Genomic DNA, 27,855 nt, shown 5'->3' with positions numbered 1-27,855 from the left:
ATCCTTCTTGCCTGTATGCAAACGCAGAGGTAGCAGTTCTTAGTATCTGGCGATGATTTACAAACAGCAGTTCACAGAGGAAACTTAGAAAGCCGAAGGGAGAATTTTCCTAAGCCCTGGAGCCCCGAGAAAGGTGTGTCATAATCATCTAGTTTGTAGAAACTGGTGCTGTTCCCCTTACCCCTTATCTGGAGAGTCCCCTGCTTTCTGCCAAACTTTTAAATGGCCATAACAAATGAATAAACAAATGGAAAGTAGAAACAGACCTATAACTACAGAGAACGAGCTCGTGGTTGCTAGAAGGAAGGAAGTAGGGGATGGGCAAAATGGGCGAAGGGGAGTGGGAGATACAGGCTTCTGGTTATGGAATAAATAAGCCACAGGGACAAAAGGCTCAGCATAGGGAAGACAGTCAATGATACCGTAATAGCAGCGTAGGGTGGCAGATGGTGGCCACAGTTGTGGTGAGCATAGCGTGACACATAAAGAAACTGAATCACTATGTCATACACCTGAAACTAATATAACATCATGCGTCAGCTACGCTCAAATTAAAAAAAATTTAAAAAACATAATGGCTCCTATTACTCAACTCAGCACCTTACATGGATTATTTCATTGCATCCTCACAAACGTTCTGAGAAATATCTGGCATTATTTTTCTGAACTTTGTAAACAGGGAGAATGAGGCTGGAGTTAAACGACCTGCTCAAGGTCCTCTGGCTGGTAAATTGCAGGCTAAGAGTCAAACCAAGGTCTTTCTGGCCACAGAGCCCAAGCTCCCCACCCCGGGATGTACCATCTCCAGACTACAGACAAAGGTGCACCTGTCTTCCATAAATTAAGGACGAGACAGGCCCTTGGAACTGTGAAAAATCCAGGCAACTATTCCATTTTAACAGTGCCGCCCCTGAGTGATCTTGGGACAATCCGCACGAATCCCACCAAAGCCCCGCATCTTACATCTCTGATCGGAGAGGTGATCATGACCCACTGTTGGCCTCGGCACATTCTCACTGCATCAGCATTACCGTTTCCATGAAAACTCCCAAGTTCCCAATCACTTATTCTGATGAGAAATGCGGTTGCCCCTTTGAAGCTAAAGTATAAAGTGTGCCTCTCATCTGGGGCTCTTTCTTCCCAGTCCTTGGGACAGGCTAGCGGGAAACCTTCTGATGCTCCAAACCCCAAACGAATCCAGATTCCCCCATTTTCTTTAATTGGTGGAAGCCGGTTTGTTTTGTTCAAAGCGCGTCAGAGCCCGCAGTGTGAGCATTGTGCCCCAAGATTTAGCCCATTTCATCGTCCTTCATTAGGATGCAGGGGAGAGCCCGGGCATCGGCAACTGGGCCAGAGGAACAAAGGCAACATGGAAACTGGAACGGGGCAATGAAGCCCTCGCTCTTCACTTTTACAGAACAAGATTCCCACCATTTACTCAAGAACTTAGTTTGTCCTTGTGTCCCATACAAAGAAACAGGAAACTTCAGAGGGAAAAGAGGTGGGGGGAGCAGTTTCTTACGCGGTGGCCCAGGGAGGTTGGGGTCACTGAGGGTGCTGGCCGGAGGCTAGCTTGGCCCCAATGCTGAGGAGAGGGCCACTCCCGTTTTTTGCTCTCAGAGGAGGTCACCCGAGAGCAGGGGAAAGTCGCTCCTCCTTGGGAAACAGTCTGAGGAGACACCTGGGGGCAGGGGGGCAGGGGGGCAGCACCTATGGTCCAACTGCACTGGGGGCTCTCACAGCCTCTCCACAACTGAAGGTGCCCGCCTGCGCGGGTGCTTGCTTCCTCCTCTGTCTTCACAGCCCCAGGAAGTCCGGCCATGAGATCTTCCCTCAGACCCACTTGTCTCCCTTGGAGAAGAAATCCATTTTCAACTTGACAAGAGCAGACCCTTGTCTCTCAAATGCGAGTTCTAATTCTTAATCGGAGGACTGGTGTTTATAACAGCTCATCTCGTAAACTGGTGAAACCTCTTAGTGACAGTTTCAGCAACAGCTCTCCCAAGTTTAAATATGTGTGCCCTTTGAACTAACAGCTCGACATCTAGGAATTTATCTTACAAAAATTCCTCTCCATATGAACCAAGAGGTAGATGTTAGGATATTCACTGAAGCTCTCTTTATAATAATATATTAAGTACGGCATCAAGTCCATCTTAAGGGATTAGATGAATACAATTGTATATATATCCCTATGATGGAATACACAGAAAATCACCCCTCCCCCCCCTTTTTTTAATGAGGTAGACCAACATGGAGTGGCCTGGAAAAAATATCCATGATACAGGCACTGAAAACAGCACACTGAAAACAAACTTTTGTTTGAAACAGGCCTTTTTAACCTTGGCATGACTGACATTTGGGCCAGATAACTCTGTGGTCTGGGTCCATGCGTTGTAGGATATTTAGTGGCGTCCCTGGCCTCCACCCACTAGAAGCCCGTGACATCCCCCCGTGTCCCACCCCCGCCCATGATGACAACCAACAATGTTTCTAGAGGTTGCCAAACGCCCCTGAGGGTGGAAGTTGGGGGCAAAATCATCCCCAACTGAGAATCACTGGTTTAAAATACTGGTTTCTCAACAACTTAGGTTTGTACATTATAGCAAAAAGTCCAGAAGGACCATAGTAACAGTCTACTAGGGTCGGTTAGGGAAAGTCATGTTCTCTTTTTATTTTAAACACCTCTGGACTATTTGATTATTTTTATAGGCACATATTTCTTCTGTAAGTCAGTATAATATCTATTTTTATTCCAGTCCCACTCACATTCTTAAATATACACAAAGAAAAGAATGAGAATAGCTTCTATCAAGAGACAGGGAGTCAGGATGCTCTTTAGAAAAGAGTGACAGGCAGAGCTTACCTGGGAAGGTAAGTCCTTTGAGAGGAATACATAATGGACCATGAGGCCATGACCAGAGCTTATCAATTGTTCACCCACAGTTCCACTGAGCCACATGGCGAGAACCACGTCTGGGAGACCGTGACCAACATGGGAAATGTGGCATTCTAGCGTCTCGTTTTGAATTTCAGTGCCTCGCGCTCTCTGCTTCAAATCCTTCATCCGTTAAAAGGGGCATCCACCTTTTCACAAAGCCTTCAGGAGGGCAGACCATTAAGGCAGCATCTATGATGTGGTTGCCCCTCATCAGATTTGGTACTACATAAATAAAAGATGGAATTCTCATCAATATTTGACTCAGTGCTTTTAAAGCTATTTTGTAAAACAAATGTCTACTCCAATTTAGGCATTTCAGAATGTACAAAGAATCCCAGAATGCTTGAGTTTCTTGTTCATTTTGAAGGAATTTCCTCCAGGGAGATTATTCCAGTTCAGTGGTATACTCAGGAGGACAACAATAACGTAAATCTTTTTTTTTTTCCTCCTTGGTTTTTCTAACTAATAGGCTATTCTAGAAATCTGCTATGGTTTGTTCAGAAATTACAAGGTAAACTGTCACAGCTAATTTTTGTGACGTTCCCCTCATTGAGTTAGTGGGGACTCCTGCTGAATTTCCTAGAAGGAAAAACAAACCTAAATCTTATTTAAAAAAATAATAAAACATTTGGTCCCCCACATGAATGCCAGCAAATGATGTATCAGATACCCACCACCAATACCTTCACCCAGTTACAACTACAAGGTACTAAGGGAACTATGGTTTTTTAAGGACATTTTAAAAAGTAGCTAGGAAGAATTCTCTTGTGCATCTATGCTGGTGTTTTGAGGTCAGATGTGATTTGAGCCAGTTTGTGACTCAAGATATGAATCAGTTTGTAATGACATAGTTTCCATTCTTTCTCATTATATGTATTTGTTTTGTTTTGCTTTGTGTTCTGGACAAAATGGAAATGCTGAAAAGTCAATGTTTGACTCATAAGCAACTCATAAATATTTTAGTCACAACTTTTGATCAATTTCTACCCTTCCCTCCCCCCGCCCCCAAATCCTCACTGTGCCCTGATTTGACCCAGCTTCTTAATGCATTTTGGCTTCTTCGATAATACTTCACTTCTCTCCAATTTTACCTTGTTTTTCAAAGCTCTAGCATTGTGTAATTAGTTCATCAAGAAATTAAGCCTTCCCCCTTTTTCTTGTTTCTCGCTCTGAATTGAACCCTTTAAAGCTCAGGATCTGCCATTGTCGAGATTCCAGATTCACTCTCTACACGCAATTTCAAAACAAAGAGAAAGCAGCGTTTCTCTTCCCTGCCCTGCACACAACACAGCAGGTTCCAACGAGGCAGGAGCCACGAAGCAGAACATCTTTTTCTAAGCCCCCAGCATAACCATGCTCAGGTCAGCTGTGCCAAGCCAAATCAAGGACCAAATCAAGGTCATCAGCACCACGCAATGACACACTCAAGGGTACACTATTGACACCACGGCTTCCGTCTGCCTTGTTGATAAGGACGACTGATGAAATTGACTGGAAAATGTCTGAACTTTATAGAATGCCATCAGACCAGGCACCTTATAGGACGACCCCAAAGTACCCGTGCATGCTAGTTGCAAGTGGTTATAGCAGACACTGTCCTCAGATGCCTTTTCACTGCTTCTGTGGGTCCCACACCGCCCCCATCCCCCAGTCTATATGCTTTTGCTTCCATTGGCCTGCACCTGAGATCTCCTTGACTATTCAAGGGCTACTGGAACCACTCATCCCACATACACAGAACATCAGTCGTGTTCTCCCACTCATCCAGGGCAGCCCTTGGTCAATGGCTGATTGCAAGGGGGATATGGAAGCCCAGCTCCTTGCTATAAAGCCAGGATACACGCAGAGGTATAAATTACATTCCAGATTCCACTGAGGCTGGATTTTGCCTAAAATCACACCTTTGCTTGGCTTCCCTCCCTTCCCAGTCCAGCTTCCCCACTCCCTTGCCAGCTTCTCTGGGAGCACGTCCTAATTCATCTCCTGACTCATACTCACCACTCAGGATCTGCTGGGGGGAACCCCTGCCTATGCCATTATCTGCCCTCCTTTGCTTCCTCCCCCTGCCCTCCTCCCCAAATTTTGATTCTTCTTATTCTTGTGCGCATCTCATTCTATGCTGATAGTTGCAGTCCATGACACCTGTTTCAGGTCTCAAACTTTGGTTGCGACACATGTCATACACAAGGCTTGGTGACCAGTGACCCTTGATAAATGATTGCTGGTCATGATGTTGAGTCACTCTCTGCTGATGGCTTCAGACCATGCAACAACATACTGGAATCTATAAATGCTTCCCTGGGGCACAACTCCAAAATTCAGATCTTGCAAAGGACAGGGAATTCAGACTGAGAGCCACAGGAGATTTTATGATGGTGGCTTTCTCCTGTTGGCACTTCTTCCGTGTTTTTGAGCTCCGAATATTATTCAAGCCCTTGAAGGCATATCTTTTTGAGAACTATATGCAGTGGGGGAGATGTGGAAATGTCAACGGGAAGACCTAAGTGGTTCCAAATATCCTGACTCAGAGGCAGCCGAGCCCCGAGAACCACTCGACGGGAATGTCCACATTATGTGCCACCCTGGACACACCGTCCTAAACACCAAGAAACAACATACTTCATAAGCTCCCAGAGCCTTCTTCATGCCAGCCCCATGTGACTCCTCAACCCTCACTCCAGAAGCATACTCACGATTTTCACAGTGCTGCCCGGTGTAGCCTGCCAGGCAGGCACATTTGTAAGATCCGGTTTTGTCAAGGAGGCAAGTGCCATCATGGAAACAGGGAGAAGAGGAACATGCTGTAAGAGAAAAGGCAATTTCCCTCAGCGTCACTGCGGTGAGTCAATTTCCTCAAGCCTGGAGCCTCGACCAGGGTCTTTCACTTGCCTTTTGCAGTCTTCTTGCAATATTTTTACTTCTTTTACTGGATCCACATTACCGTCACTTGAGAGTGCCTAAAATCGGTGCTTATCTGATGTTATTTGATATTTTCAAAGGCCCCAGAAGTATGCTTCTATGGTCTGAAAAGCCTAAAGCCAACATAAACAGGCACACCACAGGATTAAAGTGGAAGCATGCCTTTACCCCTCCCATAAAGACTCCAGGGGAGACAGGCATCCTCAGGCAGCTTTAGATCCTTTTTTTTTTTTTTTTAAGAAAGCTCAGTGTCCTGGGTACTAGGGGAAGGAACTGGAAGATCTCCATGACACTGTCAAGAGCGTACTTGAGAACTTCCTAACATACATTCTGTGAACATTAGTCTCTTGAGATGTTGATACGTTCAACTAAGAAAGGGTTCTAAGCTCAAATATGGTGGGCAAGTGCTACTGGTATTAAATGGCAACAAACCAGATTTCTTTACTGCAGAACTTCTCAGAATGTTCCATGTCCTAATGTGCACTGCAGATATCTAAGAAGGCACATCATGTCTGGCCTTTCCCAAGCTTATCTGGCCTCAGAACCTACATTTTACAGAGAACTATTCTTCTGCAGAGAATACTTTGGGAAACGGAGGTCTGTGTCCTAACCACTAACCCTCCATTCATTTACCCTGACATGGAAATAGATCGCTGGGTCCGCTTCCACAAGCCCAAACTGAGTGCTTGCTCTGTGTGAGGCAACTGGAGAGACAGAAAGATGAACAGGACACGTGTTTACCAAATCAGGGCTTTTTGACAAAAAATATACAACCACTATCACCTGAAGCATAATTCACTTCGCGTTGGGAAAGGGGAGAGAGTGTTGTAAGACGTTCAAAATAGGGCAAAGTCACAACCCGTTGGACCAAGAGAGAAGGTTCAGCAGAGGAGGATGAATGGGAGACAAACCCTGAAGGCTGGGATTTCATGCACAGGTGTGGAGGAGGTGACATTAGCCTGAGGAGAAAATTCAAGTACACACGTGCAAACAGGGTGTGTGAGAAGCCACGAGTGCTACTCTCCACTTGACGACGGAGACCAGCATTTCCCAAAGTTCTCCAGAGGGGGCTGAGGAGTCCATTTCGGGGGAGGAAAAGACCCTCCTGGCCCTCCCCTTAGTCACAGGGTCACAAGCTGGCAAGCTGCCGCTGCTTCTACCTGGCTTCCTGTCATGAGTACCCACACAAGTATCTCAAGTGTGACCCCTCCACCCCCTGCCCAGCCTCGGCCAGCCACGTATTACCAAGGGGGCAGATCAGCCGGAGGCTGACCACACCACACCACAGAAGCACACTTCCAGAACCCCCAGGCCCGCACAGCTCTACAGGAGACATCCTCTGTGAAGGTAGCGGGCACACAGGGGAGCCGCAGCTGCTGAGAGCTCATGTGGAGACATTCCAAGGGATGGGCAGGTGGGTGGGGGTTGGGGGTGGTCTCCCAGTCTCACCAAAAGGACAAGGCTGCAGAAGGATGATCCCACTGCCACCATCACTCTTCCTGAGTCTTTCGTATCATACCTTCCATAGGAAGCCACAGCGATCAAAATGCCACAACAATGCCTAATTGGGAACTTAAAAAAACCCAGAACTTTAAGCCTGGGCTTAGTTTGTAAAACCTGATGCAATTCAATCTCAGAACAGTGAGAGCTGAGGGAGTTTTCTTAGGATGGAACGTTTTGCGCATTTTGGTCAAATCCTACTTCCTGATATGAATAGGGCAGGAGTTAAAGTCAAGCTCAGAGCTGGTCACAAAGTAAGTGGCCCTCACCACTGAGTTAAACACTTTTGATGCCTATCTTGCAGATGACAGAGGGAGGCTCAGGGCAGGCCTAGGGTTGGGCAGCTATTGAGTGCATCCTACATACCAGACACTGGGCTAAATTCTTCGTCCATTCCATCTCCCAGAGCCTCCGTAATGGAGCAGGATCTAGGCATATTCCCTTATGTGCTGATTAGGAAACTGAGGCTCAGAGAAGTAGAATTTACCCCAGGTCACATGGCTTAATCTGCTAGAGCTCCAAAGCTAATGCTCTTAACCATGAGATTCCCCCCACAGTGTGATCCATAGAGCCAACCGCTTTGTGACCTTGGACAAATAACCTACCCTCTCCCTGCTCCAGCATACGAGGGCGTCCATAATTCCTAGCTATGCTTCTGGCGAACATCTATGAAATATACCTCGCCATTTCTTCCTTCCTTCTCGATGTGTAGGTTGCTTCTGAGAACTCAGCCCACTGGGTTTTAATAAGGTTGAGCAGGGAGAAGGAGACGTGCACAGAAAGATGTTCATCTAGAGCATAGCCATAAGATGTTACACTTGTCTCCACGGCCTTTACCTGTGATCTCCTCAAATACAGCATGGAAGCCATCAAAATTCTTGGAGCCATCTGAATGGAAGAGGATGTGGAGCGAAGAGTCTGTGCTCCGGATAGGAGCTGGCCGCTCATTGCCACAGAAGCGTTTGATGATCCGGCCATTGCTACTGTCCCCGTCACGGACCTCAACATAGTCATACTGGCACATGTAGTCGAACTCCAGACTCAACATGATGAACCTGTGGGTGGAGAGAGTGACAGCACAAAACAGATGGGCCCTGACCATCCTGAGACTCCTGAGACGCCTGAGCAAGTTCCAGACCAGATGATGAACAGGTCTCAGAAGAGTGGTACCACTGGTCTGATCTGATAGAAAAAGGGTCCTGGACAATGTGAGGTGAGATGAATTTCTTTTAACAGAGGGGCATGTATACATCTGCTGTCTTCATGTGTATGTGCATGCCCAGACAGAGGGAGTACCTATTCCATTCAGAGAATCTCTGCACATAGCTGGCCTCTCTTACAGGGGTACTTTTCCACCCATTCTGCCTGGCTGGTTCCTTCCTATCCTCAGGCCTCACCTTAAATATTCTCTCCTCAAAGACGCTTCCCTGACAACTCTTTCTAAAGGAGATCCTCTGTTCTCTTCATAGTGAGGATACTAATTTTAACTCCTCAAATTTATCTTCTTGATTGTGTGTGTGTGTGTGTGTGTGTGTGTGTGTGTGTGCGTTCACATGCATGAATCCCTATCTTCTCCACTAGACTGCAAATTTCTTGAGTGTAGGAGAGAACATCTGTCTTATTCCATCAATGTTTTCATTGTGCCTAACACAGTGCCTGGCATATAGAGATGCCAAGCAAATATTGATGAAGATATGGTTGAATAGATACTATAGTATAATTTTACAACTGAAGAATGGAAAAAGTATACATTGCCTTGCAAAACTCAATAAAAGAACAAAATCTCTGCACATTCTTCTATTTTAATGGAAGGATATGAAGGTAATTATCCTCTGGGTAGCAATAATTCTTACCCCAAAGAGTAGAAAAAGTAGCACTATATCAGAATTTCAGAAACGGGGGAGATCTGATAAACGTGTGTTTGCCTAAAAGGGTCTCAGGTTTGGAAATACTGGAATACATCAGATCAAAAAAGCAGAAGATGAATGCAAGCTTCCACTGCCAACAGACAAGACAGGAGGCAGCCACATCCCAGAGGAAGAGAGGAAAAGCCATTTTTCAAAATATTCCCAAGGGAATGCCTGGGTACTGAGTTCACAGAATATACATCTGTATCTTCTCCTTCGAGTTTTAGAGAAGAAGCAGGAAAAGACAGAAGAGTGCACAACTGCCACCTGAAAAGCTGGGACAAGGGTCTATTTCTACCACTTTGGGTGAAAAGTTCAAGGGTCAGGATTAGAGAACACTAGAACATAGTGAATCAGTATATTGTAAATGCACCTAAGGATCTTACGAAAAAGAAGCCCTCTAACTATGTATGGCCAGTGTTTATTTTACAAAGTTTTTATCACAAAACTTTTTGTAAAGGACTGTAAGGCCCATTAATCATGCTTTGTGAAACGTGGTCTAATATCTAAGGACCTGACTTCTCATCCAGATGCCATGGCTAGCTCACGGTGGGCCTTGACAGATCAGTTCTTTCTCTGGACTTTGGTAACTCTGTCTGAAAAGGGAAGGAGGAGGGACAAGGCCACCACCCAAAAGAGATCACAGCTTTTTCTGAAACCAAAATATGAGACACTCCAAGTTGTATTTATGTTCATACCCTCGTTCATTCATGTACTTAACATCTATCTGTAGCAGGCCTGCTCTGTGGCTGGCGCTGTTCTAGGTGCTGAAAGCACAGCAGTGACCCAACTAAATATACCCAACTAGTGCCTGCCCTAATGGAGAGTAGTTCTGATTTGGTGAACAAATAATAAGCAAGGACACCAGAATACAAGGTAATCTCATAGAGTATGAAGCACTGTGAATAAAATAAACCGGGTAAGAGCATGAAAAGTGACTGGGGAGGGTAAGCTTTTTATGCAATGTGGTCAAGGAAGACCCCTCTGAACTTGATATCTGGGCAGACACTTATATGATGAAACAGAGCCAGTCATGTGAAGGTCATGGGGAAGAGAGGCCCAGGCAGGGGGCTCTGTAAGTGCAAAGGCCCTGAAGCAGTAATGAGTTTGGCGCATTTGAGGAACTTAAAGAAGGTCAGGGATGCTGCATGATGGAGTGTAAAGAGGAGACTGGTATGAACTAAGGAGGAGAGCAGGATCCAGATACAGCATCCTGAATCCAGATTTGATTCCAAGCCTCATAGGAAAAAACTGGAAGGTTTCGACAACAGAACTGGACTTAGGATTAAAAAAAATTTTTTTTTAACGTTTATTTATTTTTGAGACAGAGAGAGACAGAGCATGAACAGGGGAGGGTCAGAGAGAGGGAGACACAGAATCTGAAACAGGCTCCAGGCTCTGAGCTGTCAGCACAGAGCCCGACGCGGGGCTCGAACCCACGGACCCTGAGATCATGACCTGAGCTGAAGTCGGACGCTTAACCGACCAAGCCACCCAGGCGTCCCTGGACTTAGGATTTTAAAGGGTCACTCTTGTCACTGAGGAGAGAAAGCAGCAGAGCTGGCAAGAGTGGAAACATGAGCCAGTTAGGAAGCCAGGAGAGAACTGAGGTGAGATTGTGGTGGTATAAAGTGGAATAGCGGCACTAGAGTCAGATGTGGATGGATTTGAGATTATTTTACAGGTAATAAAATAGATTTTGTGGTGGTCTGGCTGTGGTAGGTGATAGAAAGAGGGGCATCAGGGATGACCGCTTGGCTTTTGGTCTGAACACTGTACATATGCATCAGTGCATCCTATGATTATTGTTATCACTGGGCAGCAGGTCCAGATTTGACTAGAAGGAAAGAAATCTACCTATTTGCAGGCCTCCCTAGGGGCATTCCCAGGCAGGTGATGTGCTTCTCCAATCCCTCCACCATTTTGGGTTTTTGCTTGGGGACAGATTTCCTTTATATCCTGGATCTTGGAGAAGCTCCTCCTTTAAGGGGACCCTTTAAGGGACCATCTGGCCTGGTCCCTGAGGTGCTGAAATAATATGCAGCATTTAACACCTCCCCTCACCATCTCTGGGAGACCCCACCTGAAGCACCTTAAGCAGAAGGGTGTGGGCCTTCAGATGTTCCTTGCGCTAACCTTCCTCTAGAAACGTCCAATTGATGAGACTCACTCCCAACCCCAGATCCTACAGGAATGGGGAGACCAGCCACTGAGGGCCAGCCTTGATGAGGAGAACTGAGAAGGGGACCTGTTTTGCTGGATCCTTCCCGGGCAGGGTACCATGCGGTCCCTCCTAGAGGATAGAAAGCCATTTGAGGAGCCAGCTGGAATGTGGAAACTTCCACTGATCCATCCAGAAAATACTTATTGAAAACCCATGCTCTAGAAGATTAGAAATTTCCATTACTGCCAACCTCCCCCCACTGGTTAGAAAAGGAAGAGCTAAGTGGACAATATCCCTAGAAATCCTAGGGGTGAGTGGGTCACTCTGATTCCCTAGAGAGTTAAAGGAGAGGTGTTTGCCAGGAAAAAGGAGATACACTGGAGGCAGGGAGAAGTTATTTCAACGTTCATTCATGCAACAAGTATCTATCAAGCACCTATGATGTGTACTGCGTACTGTTCCCAGCACTAGGATGCAGCAGTGAACAGTTCTCTCTTGTGTTATTTATCTACAGTTACAACAAGACTGGATCTACACTTTGTACTATGGCATAAATTGCATATTTGGGAGGACCCCAAAGCTTCATAAGAAGAGATGACTTATCTTCCATGCAAGTGAAAAAATTGGTTTATTTGTTACAGATGTGGTTGTTGTTTTCTGAGGACATCAGTGAAAGGAGCTGATGAGTATAAATTCCTTGAAGGTTAGATCCGTGCCTTTTAATTTTTTCACTTTCCTCCCATAGAACCCAGCCCAGTACTGGGTGAACAGGAAGACTTGGTAAAGATTTGTGGATGGGTAGACTGCTATCAGTATTCTGTTTTGTTGGTGTTATCCTTGGTTCAAAATTACCTAAGCAACCCCTGTTCTAGGGCAGTGAATGACAAACATTTCATTGGTTGTAGTTTTGACCAGGTTTATTCCATGGAATTGCCAAGACGTTTAAAAACAAACAAACAAACAAACAAAAGACTCCATTGTACATTTTCTGAATAAGGTACATTTTCTGAATTTTCTGATGGTTAGCCTTTGGTCACTAGGATCCAGGGCACTCAGTCCTCTTACTATGTTTCCGTATAACCTCAAACTCCCTAGTTCTGATCCCAGCCCCTTCCCTTACCTTAGCTGGATGATGAACCCAGGTTTGGCATGAATGGTCCATTCACAGTGAGCATTTAGAGGGTAGCTCTCCAACAAAATCTGACCCTTTGAGGCTCGCAGAACCTGGCCACATCCTGGGAAGAGAAGATTGGGGCATGGAAATTGGAATAAACAGGAAAGAGATGGTAGAAGGTCTCAAAGAGCCTTTGTGCTCATCCCACACCCCTGAGAACAGAATGGAGAAGGAAATTACTTTCTCAAGCACCTGGCAATGTGCTAGGAAATTTGCATAGGTTAATTCACTTAATCTACTCAACAGCTTGAAAAGGGAAGTAATATCATTCCAGTTTTCCATCTGGGAAAATGTATAACAAGAGAGTTAAAGAAATAGCTTGTTGAGGAGCTCCTGGGTGGCTCAATCAGTTAAGCACCTGACTTTGGCTCAGGTCATGATCTCACGGTTCATGGGTTCGAGCCTTGCATCGGGCTCTGTGCTGACAGCTCAGAGCCTAGAGCCTGTTTCAGATTCTGTGTCTCCCTCTCTCTCTGCCCCTTCCCCATCTGTGTTCTTCTTGCTCTCTCAAAAATAAACATAAAGAAATTAAAAAAAAAAAGAAATAGCTTGTCGAGCCACTAAGTGACAGAGCAGAGATTCAAACCTAACTGTATCTGAGTATAAAGTCCAAGCCACTCTATCATTTTGCCTCCCCAAGACTTCCATATGCCAACCTGATGACTCCACCCTGAAAGGCTTTATTTTTAACTATTTAGAGAGAGAGAGCATGAGTGGGGCAGGGGTAGAGAGAGGGCGAGAGGAGGAGGGAGGGAGAGAGAGACAGAGAGACAGAGAGGGAGAGAGAGAATCCTAAGCAGGCTTTGCACCATCAGCATAGAGCCCAACTTGGGACTTGAACACACAGACTGTGAGATCAAGACCTGAGCTGAAGACTTATGCTTAACCAACTGAGCCACCCAGGATCCCCCACCCTAAAAGGCTTTGAAAGTAGACACAGTGGCCTTTGTCTGAAGCCTAAATCTGCATAAGACCCTTGGTCTGTGTTCCCTGAACATGCTCTACTCCACAAATATAACCCCAAAGCAACTCTTTCCTGACCTCTTTCTATCCACTTAGAACATTTATGTGTCAATTTTTGTTCTATGTGCAATTATGTAATAAATGCCTCTTTAACATATGACACCAGAAGGGGGACATGCTCTCCACCAGCTGGGCTGCATTACTGGTTTTCTATTTTTTTCCTAGCCCCCAACCCCTTTTTTCCAGACAAACTTTCATGAAAACCACCAATTAGAAAAACATGCATCCAAGAGGTTCTCCTGCTTGAAACTCGGGGTCAAAAGCCCTCCACCCTCACTATAGCCCTGGTTCCTTGAGTTACCTCCCAGGAATCACTAAGATTTGAAAACCACTGGACTAAGTCTTCATTAAATTACATCATATTCTCTAGTGTTAAGATAAGCACAGGTGTGCAAGATGCACCCTAGTTTCACAAAAGAGTTTGGGGAAAATGTCTTGAATTGGTTTATAGGAATAAAATTATCTGGGTCATGTAAGTAAACACTATTTTCTACCAGAGTTGTCAAACTACAATCCATGGGCCAAATGTGGCTCACTGCCTGTTTTTGCACATAAAGTTTTATTGGAACAGAACCATACCCATTTTTTATTCATGGTCTATGGTTGCTTTCAAATTATAATGCCAGAGTTGAGCAGTTCTGACAAGAAACAGACAGCAGGGTCCACAAAAATGAAAATATTTACTAGCTGCTCCTTCACAGAAAAAGTTTCTCTAACCCTGCTCTATACAGAAATCCAGTTTGACCTCATAAACTCTAGGTATGCAGTTACACTCAATAGCTCCTCCCCCCAAAGTATAAATTCTCATCGCTTAGAAGAAAAATATTAATGTCAGTGGATACTGCTCCATGGCAAGATGGTGGTGGTGACATTTCTACAATGTCAGGGAAAGAGCTCAGATTCTGCTTCCGATGAGCTGTGAGGTGTGAGGCTTTGGCTTTTGTGACACCTACTGCCAGGCTGGTTGCACAAGTCATGTCTTTGCTCGGACTTTCACCGCTGCTGTCCTGGTCTGCCAGGGAGAAGCATGGTCCACCATTTTCCACTGGGGGGTCCTCGTCCCGCCCAGCTTTTGCCATCCCTCTCTGCAATCCGTTTCACCAATATCTGATTCTCCACACAGCAGCCAAAGCCACCTCTTAAAGAGATAAATTAGATCACATTGCTTTCTTGATTCCTCCAAAGGCTTTCTTGACCCTCCAAAGGCTTCCCGCTATGCAAATACCTTCCCACAGATGTTCATGGCCCAGCCTCACTGAGTGCCCCAGCCCACCCTCTGCCCGGTCCCCACTCCCGCTCATCTGTCTCCTCACACTGCCCCAGCGACACCAGCCTCATTTCTGTCCCCAACTCTGGGCCTTGCACTTGCTGCTCTTAGCCTGGCAGGTTTGTCTTCTTCCACATCTCTGTTCTTTGCAAATTAAGTTCAAATGCCATTGCTTCAAAGAGACCCCATGTCTCTATAGGAACTGCCTTTATTCTACTTTTGTTTTCTTCATAACACACATCACTATTTAGAATTATCTAGCTTATCTGCTCACTCACTTTAGTAGAGCTGGGACCTTTTCTAGCTTATACACCTGGAATGGAGCCAGGTGTGTAATAGGTTGAATGAATGAATGAATGAATGATGATACTATCACAGGCCAGGCACTGGCTGAAACATTTACAAACACTCTCTCATTTAATGCTCTTGAGAAACCTAGGAGAACACCATTCATCTCTCCATTTCCCAGATGCCGAACACTGAGGATAGAAGTTAGGTGACTTCCTCAAGGCCAGAAGGCCAAGAGGTCAAAGTCTGCAAGCGAGTGTTTTAACTCTAAAGTACTAGTTAAGAATGGAGACTTCAGAGCCCCCAGTACCCTCGGTTTGAGGGTACTACCCTCTACCCACTACCCCACTACTCAGCTTTATCTTCATTGGCTGTGTGGCTTTGGGCAAGTTACCTCCTCTCTCAGAACCTCAGGAAACTGGAACCAAATGGGAATAAAACTGGCACCTACGTCATGTGATTTTGTGAGACTTGAATCAGGTTATGGGCGGAAAGCCCTAAGCAGAGACATCAGTAAATGTTAGCTGCTGCTGGTTGGTGGCAGAACCGGGATTTGAACTTGGATCTGTCTAGTACCAATGCTGGGTCTTGGCTGGTATGTTCAACTGTCTTGGGGGCTTTCTAGCGTAGCTCTGTCCCACTCACATTTTGAAGCAGTAGGATTTTTCCACTGCCCTGAAAAAGAGACATTGAATCTCCCCCCACCCCCACCCTCAGCCGTGTTTTCTGAAGTGCGCGTTCCTCCTTCCTGCACACCTCACACGCCATCGCCCCCATCCGCCCATCTGCTGCCCGGCTACGGAAGTGATACGTTGGGTGTGAGAGACAAAAAAAGAAACCTGCCTGCACAGCCTCCACCCTTTGGGGACTGGCAGCTTCCCAGCCTGCAAGGTGTTAAATCCCAGCTCCCACAGCAAACCTCCTGCAGGGACCCTGAGTGAGAACCAGCAGCAAATGCTGCCTGCTTGCTTCCCTGCATATGGAAGCTGGACTCAGGCAGCAGGGAAACTAGGCCTCTCCTCATGGCCGGGGGTGCTGGTGCCCATCCCAGTCAGGTCTCCTTGGCAGGACCATTCAGGCTTTAGCCAGACCCAGGATCTCATGCAGCCTCTGGAGAGGCTGGGGCCTCCATTCCCACCTGGGTGCTGGCCCCTGGCCATGTGAAATGCAAGACCACTTGGTCCTGCAGGCCCGGGGCTGTCCTTCAGAAGTAGCCAGGACTCCAAAGCACATGCCATGCCTCGGTTCCTCCTGATGTTTTCCTTCTCCCTCTGGGGGGAAGGGAGGAGTTGACCCCAAGACGGCGGACAAGTTCCAACCAAGCAGACACAAAGAGGCCACTTCTCAGAAATGTGCTCAGGGGAGGGGTGTTGGGCACAGGGGAGAGGAGGAAGGAGCCCTACCCCCTGCCCACCCCAAGGGGCTCCTTCAGCTCCCTTTCCACTCTTGCCTCCTCCCCGGGAACTGGCGGGCCTGGGTGCAGGGCGGACTCAGTGCACCTCTCTGTCTAGAGCAGAACAGTGAACACAGCTGAGTGTTCCCGCCAAGGAGGCACTGCTGGCCAACCAAGCAGGTGGTCCTGAGTCTGAAAGACCAGAGCAGGCAGTGGGCCCGGAAACGTGCTCAGATTCCCCGACGATGTCTTGTTGCAGGGGGAAGTGGGGCGTGTGTGTATGTGTGTAGGGGTGTTTGCCAGCGAAGCCACACTGTCCCCTGGGCTCTCAAATCCTGGACTCCTCTCCAACTCCGCCACCCCCCGACCCTTCTCTGTTGCTATAAGCCAAAACAGGAGAGGTAGCTGGAGAGACCCTACTGCTGCAGAGCCGAAGGGAAATCTCCATTAATTTCTAAACTGGCAAGAGAGCTGGAAGGTTCCCAACAAAAATGAACACCGCAGCACTCAGACAAAAGTCTTGCTATCTCCAGCATGGAGGGTGGGGAAGGAGGAGCAAGAGACAGACACAACAAACTTCTGAGACATGGTTGGGGTTTTGTTGTGTTTGTTTTGTTTCTTAAATCTTTCCTCTTGGGAGTGGGGGGGGGTGGGGTGCAGAAAGGAGTAAAGAAAGCAAGCATTCAGACAGAGACATTTGCATTTTCTTCCCTCCTTCTGAGAGGACTCCAGGGCAAGACTCAAAATGATTAAGGGGCAGTCGTGAAGTCAGGCTGGGTCCGCTTCCGCTCAGCCTTTTACTAGCTGTGTGACCCCAGACAAGTTCTCCAGATTCTCAAGGCCAAGACTTCCTCATTTGGAAATGAGAATCTTCCTCCCACCATGTTGTTGTTTTCTTATTTGTTGTAAGGATTAAACAAGATAGATCATTTTGTAAAGCATTTAGCATAGTACCCGATAGGTAAAATGCTCAATAAACAGCAACTAATCGTGTTATTTCTCGAGTCTTGTCTGGATCTGAGACGCTATTTTGGCGCAAGACTCGCTGGGGATGCCCCAGCCTGCTCCAAGGCTCCTAAGGGCCTCCTTACAGCATTGGCTACATCCCTAAACCCATTTAGACCCAGGAACCCAGACACTGATGGCAGAAGAAATGCCTGGATGATGACATGGGGACGACCCACGTTCCAGGCCAGGAGCTGAGGGGGGAGCTGACACCTTTCACGTGACTTGTATCATCCTACCATGACCTGCTAGGCCCCTGCACAGGAACTCAGAGTGAGGACCTCAAGTGCCTCCCACAACAAGAAACGATTTAGGATAGAGGGTGAGAGACTGGGCTCTGGGGCCTGGCTTCTGAATTGGCATCTTCCCTCTGCTATTTACAAGCTACATGACAATAGGGAAGTTACTTAACCTCTCTGTGCCTCAGTGTCTTCACCTATAAAACAGCTTTGATGAGGAATGATGGCTTAGGACATGAAGGCACTTAGAACAATGCCTGGTTCATAATAAGTGCTAAAAGATGGCTTTTATCAGGGGCTCAGATCTTAATCAGGAACTGTCAGATGTCTAGGAATAACTCCATGGCTCACCTTATGATTTGGCCTATAATCTCAACTAATTTGATACATTAGAGTGATGGTTTATTTAATTGTTTGCCTCCCCCCCCCCCCCGCCCCATGACACAGTTCTGTGAGAGGGACCTCGTCTGTCTTGTTCACACCTTTATATGCATGGAGCAGGTGTCCAAATAATTGTTAACTGAATGAATGCCTATACCAGATAAACTCAAACATCTCCCCGCCCAATCAAACCATTCTGAAAGCTCCTCATCTTTGTACCAAGCGGTCTGTCCACTTAGTTGAAACAACTGGCCAGCAAGAACAGTGTCTGCCACTTTGCTGTAGAAAGTCTGTCCTCCCCAAAGTCATCAGGATCTTTGCAAAAATAGTAGAGATTGAACTCTGCCAATCCAACTCAAAAGAGAGGATCTGGGCTTGGGTAGCACAGAGAACTTCAACTGCTGAATAAAAAAAAAAAAAAAAAGGATTTCTCTGTGCTTTAGTTTGGCTGATTTCTATTAAATATGTGTTTAAGTTCCCCAATCCTTTCTTCATTGTGACCAATCAACTGTTAATCCCCTCCAATGAATACAGTAGTGTGTGTGTGTGTGTGTGTGTGTGTGTGTGTGTGTGTGTGTAGAATGGTTTTCGGTTATGAAATTTCTTTTTAACACTTTCCAAATATATCCTGAAATTTCTCATCTCTTCTTTCCTGTGGAACCTTTAGTATATTTAAAGTTATTTTATTTCATTTATTTATTTGTTTTTATGTAAGCTCTACGCCCAACATGGGGCTTAAACTCATGACCCTGAGATCAAGAGTTGCATGCTTTACTACCAACTAAGCCCGCTGGGTGCCCCTATTAAAAAGTGGTTTTTTTGATTCCTTAACTGAAAATTCCAGTATTTGATCATGCGTGATCTGTTTCTTTTGACTGATTTTTTTCTCTACACTGAAGGCTATATTCTCTTGCTTCTTCACAATAGAAAATACATATTTTTCTTTTGATTGGTAATATCCTTTCCTCCATTAGGCAGGGAAGATGAGGGGCTGATCATTTGCAACCAATCAGAAATTAAACTAGTATGAAGCAGGACGGGATATATGATTCTTCTAGAGGGATCTTGAAATTGAAGCACCAGAAACCTAAAAAAAGTCTGTCTTTGATTTTCAACACTCCCCCTGAACCTCCCCCCCTCAGCTTCCTCCACCTCCATAATTGTAAGACTGGGAACTGTGAGCTTTTGAGACTTTGAAATCACCAAGTTTTTGAAGTTGCAAAACTCCAGCATCCCGAGATCTTCTGCTTTGCAGTCTTGCCCGAGACTCTGCTTGCTCGGCGCAATTTCATTTAAGAAAATACTTGAATTGCCTTTACTTTGGGGTCTCCTTTAGATACGAGTTCAGCAGGCTGGCCCACAGGTTCATCACAAGTCTGGCTAGCCGCCCCCCCACCCACCCACCTCTTTCACCTGCCCTGCCCTCAGCCTCATAGCTAGCCCTGGTCTAAGGTATCCTGGATGACCCACCTACCCAGGAAGAACTTATTCCTCTGGAGTTTAGATTCTTTTAGATTTTGTGTTCACGGATACTTGACAGCTTTAAAGAAAACTGTGGATTTTCTTTGGTTTATCAACTGATTTCTTGCTATCTGAGCAGGAAGGAAGGTCTTTTTCATGTCCTCCTACACCTTCGCCAGAAACTGAGCAATGATTGATGAGTTCTTTGACAATATAAAATCCTCTTCAGGGGCTCCTGGGTGGCTCAGTCGGTTAAGCGGCCGACTTCGGCTCAGGTCATGATCTCGCGGTCCGTGAGTTCGAGCCCCGCGTCGGGCTTTGTGCTGACAGCTCAGAGCCTGGAACCTATTTCAGATTCTGTGTCTCCCTCTCTCTGACCCTCCCCCGTTCATGCTCTGTCTCTCTCTGTCTCAAAAATAAATAAACGTTAAAAAAATTTTTTTTTAATAAAATAAAATAAGATCCTCTTCAAAGGTTCAGACATGAATTCCCTGCAGTCACAGCTTTAGCAATATAAAATATGTTATATATAAATATATACAGTATATATATAAAAAATATATATAGTATATATATAATATATATATAATTTTCATATAATTTTATATGAGATGTAAAATACCACTTACCATATAATACTTGTTCTGGGAAGATTACCTCCTCATGCCTGGTATATATTTTCTTGTTCCTTAGGGAATTCTACTTTACTATTTTTGCTCTCTGGCCCTACATTCATTTCCTTCCCAAACAAAAGGAAAAAAAAAAAAAGAAAAACAAGAGCTCTCTTGCTGTCTCTTGCTTAGAAATGATAAGAATGGCAACGACCATTTATTGAGCATTTACTATGAATCAGGCTCCATATTAAGGGATTTACAGATAGTGCTTCATTTAACCCTCCCTCACAAAAATCCACAAAGGGCCCACTATTATTATCCCATTTTGTAAATGAGGAAACAGATTTACAAAGATTGAGTAACTTTGCCCCAAGTCACAGAGGGAGGAGAGATTCAAATCCAGGTCCTACTAGTTCCAAGCCCAGTTGGTAACCACCACAGAATACAGTTCCCAGTTTGGATCCACACGGGCATCTTTCCTTTCCTGGAAGTTTCAGGACACATACGTCCAGAACAAGATGAGGCAGTTTTCAGGGACTCCTCCCTGGTGATTCTATGGTTCCCTAGGAAGACAGCTCCATATATCAGTAGCACATAGATTTGTGAGCCTTCTTGCTCGCGCTGTCTCTCTCAAAATTTGCTCTGGATCATTCCACATTATGGCTCAAGAACAAGGCTACACAAATCGTCCTCCTGTCTCATATTCTAGCCCATGTTTTTAGGCATGGCTCGTGGCCAGTTCCTCTGTTCTATCCAAAATATGGCTAAGAAGATAAAATGCATTAAGGGTCCATAATCTCTCCTCATAAATCCTCTCTCATCTGGGTTGACTTCCTAACCTTCCATCCCCTAGATTCTCCATAGCCTGAAAGTCTGGGTCACTGCAATGTGAGCTGAAGGTATGGCATCCTGGGTGGCTCTTCTGCCCTCTCATTGCCCATCTCATTCGGTGGCTAAAGAACTCAGCCTGAGGGCCACGTTAAATAAGCTCCACGCTGGGGCACCTGGGTGGCTCAGTCAGTTAAGCATCTGACTTGGGCTCAGGTCATGATCTCGTAGTTCATGAGTGCGAGCCCCGTGTAGGGCTCCGTGCTTCTGATTCTCCCTCTCTGTCCCTCCCCACTCATACTCTGACTCTCTCTCTCAAAAATAAATATTAAAAAAATTGAAACAAAATAAAAGTAAGTAAATTAAACAAACAAACAAATTCCACTCTGAAGTACAATGAAGTGGTTCCACTTAAGAAGTCAACTTTCCAGTTTATGAAGCCTTGGGAGGAAGCCTTAATGTTGACTTGAGATATCAGTGCCTTTTTAGCCACCGTCCAGCTCACAGTTCATAATAACCACTCCCTACAAAAGGAACCAGGATTCATGGAGAAATGGCTGGCGCCAGGACTTGGACATAAACAATCGAGGTGAACTTGAAACATCTTGTTGAGGGGCGGGCAGAAGGAAAGCAAGGAAGTGCCTAGAGAATAATGCTATAGAGTTGGCTTGAAAGGTCTTCACTGGTCAATTCTGGGACAGTTTGAGCATCAGAAAGAAAAATGATGATAACATTGCAAAATATGGAAAAAATTTAAATTCATGCGTTCATAGTGCTGTAAAAGAGAAAGTCAGATGCGAGAAAATGATCATTGGTGGATCCAGGTGAAGGGCATATGAACGTACTATTCTTTCAGCTCTCCGTGAATATAAAATTTTTCAAAATAAAAAGTTGGAGGAAGGAAGAAAGAATCAGCTCCTTTCTGAAGCCTGGAATACTCTGAGCTTACTAAACCAATCTTCCTTAGGCAAGAGGATGTGAAGAAAGTCCTCTCCTGGGCTCACTGACCTCAGGCCCTTCTCCTATGAACTTGGTTAATATAATCTGTCAATTGTTATGACTGAATCAATCACCTAACGGGTTTTAAGACTGTCATACTGATTATTAAGAATATTGCCAAGGACAGTGAGCAAATAAAGGTGCTATAGCATCTGCTCAATACTGAATGCTCTATAATTGAAATATAAAATATTCTGATCCTTTGTGGCATTTGCCCGTCTCTTCTCCTTCCAAGGTTCTATATGGCACTCAGGAAAAAATGCCAGGGCTCCACAGATCTTACTCAGCAGGAAGCCCTCCTTCTGAATTAAACAACCTGAAAGGATCACTTGGGTGCCATCTACTGGGTAAATGCTTGCATTGCTCCAGCCAGGAACAGGGCACCAAGCGTTCAGCTCCTTCTTTATACAGGCAGGCAGCATAGTGCCCAGCAGTAGGCAAGCGCTCAGCAAACAGCGAAATGAATTACTTCCTCCTTTGAATTCCCTTCACATTTATTTTATGCCAGTATGAGGTGCAGGTGATAAGAACCTAGTCTTCTCACAGTCAAGCCCTGTTTCCGTAAATTGGATTGTAAACTCATTGAGGGCTCATTGTTCTCCCTGGTGACCGACCCATAAGAAATGCTTCATAAATGCTTATGACTGTGATCAAACAACATACAATGTGCGAAAAGAGGCTTTCAGAACAAGCATAATGAAATTGAACAAGCATAACCGAACCAACACAGAATGAGATAGGAATCTGGCCATTATTCTGTTTGTTTCATAGCGCTGACCACATTCCAATTTTTTTTTTTTTTTTTGGTCTCTCCTCTCTATATTGCAAGATCCAAAATTACAGGGACCATATCTGTCTTGCCATTGTATGTCCAGGACCTAGGAGCATCTATTTAAGAAATATTTTTAGGGGGCACCTGGGTGGCTCAGTCAGTTGAGTGTCTGACTTCGGCTCAGGTCATGATCTCATGGTTCGTGGGTCTGAGCCCTGCGTCAGGCTCTGTGCTGAATGCTTGCTCAGAGCCTGGGGCCTGCTTTGGATTCTGTGTCTCCTTCTCTCTCTGCCCCTCCCCTGCTCACGCTCTGTCTCGCTCTTTCAAAAATAAATAAATGTAATAAAAAAATTTTTTTTAAAGAAATATTTTGGGGGGTGCCTGGGTGGCTCAGTCGGTTGAGCATCCAACTTCGACTCAGCTTATGATCTCGGGTTTTATGAGTTCAAGCCCTGCGTTGGGCTCTGGGCTGACAGCTCAGAGCCTGGAGCCTGCTTCCGATTCCGTGTCTCCCTCTCTCTCTGTCCCTTCTCTGCTCTGCTCTGCTCACGCTCTCTCTCTCTCTCTCTCTCTCTCTCTCTCAAAAATAAATAAACATTAAAAAGAAATCTTTTTTGAATGGATGGGTAGATTAACGAATGATGCTCTCCGCTCTCTTTCCTAGGGTTCATGACCAGTTGCCCTGTTATCTGCTATCCTCAAGAAACCCTTGATCCTAAACATGGGCACTCTCACTATCCAACCAGTCAGATTCCATATACAGCCAACTTTTATACTGAGGCTAAAGCCAAGACTCAACCAATAGGTGTTATTTGGAAAGGCTCACGCACAGGATTTCTTTGCTCTCCTTCTGTCTTATTACTACTTGCTTTAGCACTCTCCTGTATCCAAATATTCTTCTCTTTCCCTGTCCTGTCCCTAAACAACTCACTTATTTATACGGAGGGACTGGAGAACCATTTAGGAAATAATTGTACCCCCTCCTCCTTGGGATGGTATACACTTCCCTACTTGACTGATCGGGGGCTTGGCCGTGTGACTTTTTTGGGGAAGTTAGTGGATGTGATGGGAGCAGAGGCCTTAAACGTGCCTGTGTGTTTGGCGCGGCCTCTAGTGTTTTTGCAACCCACCCTGAGCAGAGTACGTCCCAAGTAGCTGCTGCTCCTTTGGGGCTGAGCCCTGAAGCCAGAGCGCAACCCAGGCCAACCCCGCTGAAATCAGTTGAACCTCAGCCATCCCACAGACGCATGACAAAGGAAAATAAACATTTGTGCTTTTGAGATGGTTTGTTACACACACACACACACACACACACACACACACACACACACAATGACTAATATACATGAACACCTTATCACCACTACTCCTGGAAGCTTCCACTTGGAAATTCTGCTCTATGATCACAGTACCCCTCCCTCCTACACGTTCCACTACTCTATTGCCACTGCACCTGCTTTTCCACCTCACTGACACCTCTGGTCACTGCCCTTTCTCCAGCCTCTTTCCGGTTTCATGTGGTCCCCAATCTCTACCATCATGTCTTAGCCAACTCGTGGACCCGCCAGATGACTGGTTTTATTCCCCTCTGCTGCCCTGCTGCCCGAGCACTGCCCAACCGTGTGGACTGTACCACCTACACAGGGGATCCAGCTATAGCGGGGTCCTTAGTCTGCTTGGACAAGCTTTACTTTGCCACGAGCTGGTGCCTTTCCTTAGTCCTCCTGCCGCTGTCCCAAACCTTCGGTCCTGCCCAGTCACAGACTCACGTGCACTCTGCTGTCGGCAGGATTTCACTTCCCACTTCTCAGCAGAAACAGAGCTGTCCGATGGGGCCTTGCCAGCAGAGGTAGGATGGCACTGTGCTTAAGGATGAGGGGTCTAGGGGCACTTGGGGGGTTCAGTCGGTTAAGCGTCCAACTCTTGATTTCAGCTCAGGTCATGATCTCACGGTTTGAGAGATCGAGCCCGGCATCAGGCTGTAAGCTGACAGTGCAGAGCCTGCTTGGGATTATCTCTCTCTCTGTCTCTGTCTCTCTCTCTGTCCCTCCCCCACTCGTGCTCAATCTCTCTCTCTCTCTTTCTCTCTCTAAAATAAATAAACTTAAAAAAGAAAAGAAAGAAAAAGGGGCCTAGGGGCACCTGCGTGGCTCAGTCAGTTAAGCATCCGACTTCGGGTCAGGTCATGATCTCTTAGTTCAAGGGTTCAAGCCCCACAACGGGCTCTGTGCTGACAGCTCAGAGCCTGGAGCCTGCTTCAGATCCTGTGTCTCCCTCCCTCTGCCCCTCTCCTACTCACGCTCTGTCTCTTTCTCTCTCTCAAAAATAAATAAACATTAAAAAAATTAAAATAAAAAAAAAAGAACAAGGGGTCTAGAATCACACAGACCTAGGCACCTTCCTGTTTTACCCACAGGTGAACAAAGGCATAGCTCAACCATTACCTCCCCTGTCCCTGACTCCCTGGGATTAATTGTTCTTTTATCTATGTTCTCAGAGCACTTAGCCATACCTAGTTCACAGATTTTTCTTGGCTTCCCATTGCTCTTACGATAACATCTAAACTCTTGGGGCACCTGGGCGACTCAGTCAGTTGAGCATCCAACTCTTGATTCACCTCAGGTCATGATTCCAAGATGGTGGGACTAAGTACCATGTCAAGCTCCACACTGAGTGTGGAGCCTGCTTAAGATTCTCTCTCTCTCCCTCTGCTCCTTTCCCCCACTTGGGTGTACTGTCTAAAATAAAATCAAGTTAAAGGGGTGCCTGGGTGGCTCAGTCAGTTGAGCGACCCACTTCAGCTCAGGCCATGATCTCACAGCTCGTGAGCTCGAGCCCCGCGTCAGGCTCTGTGCTGATGGCTCGGAGCCTGGAGCCTGCTTCAGATTCTGTGTCTCCCTCTCTCTCTGCCCCTAACCCACTTGCATCCTGTCTCTGCCTCTCTCACAAATAAATACACATTAAAAAAGTTTTTAAATAAAATAACTAAAATGAAATAAAATTAAAAATAAAAATAAAATAAAATAAAATAAAATAAAATAAAATAAAATATAAAAACATCTAAACTCTTTACCTACTTTCCCTGCCTCTAAGGTCGTATGTGAGCCGACTCTGGCAGACGGCTCCACCCCATCTCATACCACTTCTCTGTTCACTCACAAAGAAAAAGAGCAACTTCCCATATCCAAAGGGGAGAAAACCCCACAGTTATCTCATTACCCCAAAGGTCAATGTGAAATCTAACCATGTACATTATATCTCTTCTTTCTTGAACTTTTATTGAGGGCGCCTGGGTGGCTCAGTCGGTTGAGTGTCCAACTCCGGCTTAGGTCATGATCTCACGGTTTGTGAGTTCGAGCCCCGAGTCGGGCTCTGTCCTGACAGCTCGGAGCCTGGAACCTGCTTCGGATTCTGTGTCTCCCTCTCTCTTTGCCCCTCCCCTGCTCATGCTCTCTCTCTCTCTCTCTCAAAATAAATTAAAAAAACATTTAAAAATAAATACATAAAATAAATTTATCTGTATTCTGGATAATTTAACATCCAGGTTCATCCGAAAATCCTAATACACCAATTCTTCTCCAGATAGAGCGGAGTCCCTCAGCTGCAGACCACACAGCGAATCCTTTGCCTTAGACTCTCGAAACTCATGGCATTTTGCTGCAGGTGGGGTCAGGCAAAAAAATCAACAATACTCTATACTCATCTCTGCAAACTGGGACTATCATTCATAAGAGTAAATTCGCTCGGACTGTCAACTCATCCTGTTTCTGACTCAAATAGGGAGCATGTCGGGGCGCCCGGGTGGCTCAGTCGGTTGGGCGTCCGACTTCAGTTCAGGTCATGATCTTGCAGTTTGTGAGTTGAGCCCCTGACAGCTCAGAGCCTGGAGCCTGCTTCAGATTCTGTGTCTCCCTCTCTCTCTGCCCCTCCCCCACTCACACTCTGGTTCCCTCTCTCTCAAAAATAAACCTCTAAAAACAAAACACAAATAGGGAGCATGTAACAGAGGCTTAACAAGATAACAGTCTGTGGCTCCAGACTCTCAGAGGGACAGTCACTGTCAGGGCACTGCGGAGGGGAGTTTTAAACTGAGAGGTTAGATTTCCACTCCGTTTTCAAGGGCTTATTGAAACTCAGAGGGGAACCCTAATAAAGATTAAGTAATTCTTAGAGACGAAGTCAAACCCAGAAAGAATCCCTTTCCTGGGAGAAGCGGCATGCCGACAATTTGGTGTGGGTGCCAGGAATTTAACTCAGGATTCAAGAAATTCACCAATAGAACTTGATATTTAAAATGCACTACAGAACTCAGCATGGTTGAAGCCTCATTCACCGGTTGCTGACCACGGCTAACACACAACTGCTTCTGTGTTAACAGACACGAGGCGTGCTGGGTGCAGAATGTCTTGGCTTCATTTAGGAGAAAGGAGAAGATTTAAGAGCAGATATAAACCCCTGGTCGCCAATTCTAAACAGATGTCCACCATCCACACCCAGCAGATGGAAACACGCCTTTGTTTTTTTTTGTTATAGTCTTACCTAGAAAGCCCTCTGGCCGCAGCTTTCCAGAACTCAGATTCCAACAAGACAAACCTTAGTGTGTTGCAAGCTGCCACGTGAACACAGCATGCACAGGGAGGGGGCCGCGTCGGGGTCTACTCACGCATGCAGTCTCCTCCGTACCAGCCCGCCCGGCACTCTGCGCAGTAGATGCCCTTCACGTAGAAGTCGTCCAGCGTGCCCCCCCACGAGCCGTTCCGGCAGGCCTTGCAGTTTTCAAAGATGGTACAGCCTGGAAAATTCCCCAGCAGAAGGATGTTAGATTAGGCACTTATGGGTTCTGGGGCGCCTGGGTGGCTCAGGTCACGATCTCACAGTTCGTGAGTTCGAGCCCCGCGTCGGGCTCTGCGCCAACAGCTCAGAGCCTGGAGTCCGCTTCAGATTCTGTGCCTCCCTCTCTCTCTGCCCCTCCCCCGCTTG

General features: G+C 46.0%; 1 protein-coding gene across 4 annotated transcripts in view; it reads right to left on the bottom strand.

The window, feature by feature from the left end:
- Positions 1 to 27,855, bottom strand: part of PAMR1 (peptidase domain containing associated with muscle regeneration 1) — a 164,355-nt gene that overhangs the window by 26,371 nt on the left and 110,129 nt on the right. For all 4 annotated transcript variants that reach the window (XR_002086060.2, XM_053899834.1, XM_053899833.1 and 1 more), the window contains 4 exons: positions 27,539 to 27,667; positions 12,552 to 12,666; positions 8,198 to 8,415; positions 5,635 to 5,742 (listed from right to left, as the gene is read on the bottom strand). Coding sequence is in view for 3 of the 4 variants with exons in the window: in XM_053899834.1 (XP_053755809.1) it covers positions 5,635 to 5,742; positions 8,198 to 8,415; positions 12,552 to 12,666; positions 27,539 to 27,667 (570 nt within the window). In the remaining variant the exon portion in view is untranslated. The remainder of the gene's footprint in view (positions 1 to 5,634; positions 5,743 to 8,197; positions 8,416 to 12,551; positions 12,667 to 27,538; positions 27,668 to 27,855) is intronic.

This window comes from Panthera pardus, unplaced genomic scaffold (genome assembly GCF_024362965.1).
Source record: "Panthera pardus isolate Hobbes unplaced genomic scaffold, ASM2436296v1 HiC_scaffold_12, whole genome shotgun sequence".
Taxonomy (NCBI): domain Eukaryota; kingdom Metazoa; phylum Chordata; class Mammalia; order Carnivora; family Felidae; genus Panthera; species Panthera pardus.
This window is presented reverse-complemented; position numbering and strand designations above follow the sequence as displayed.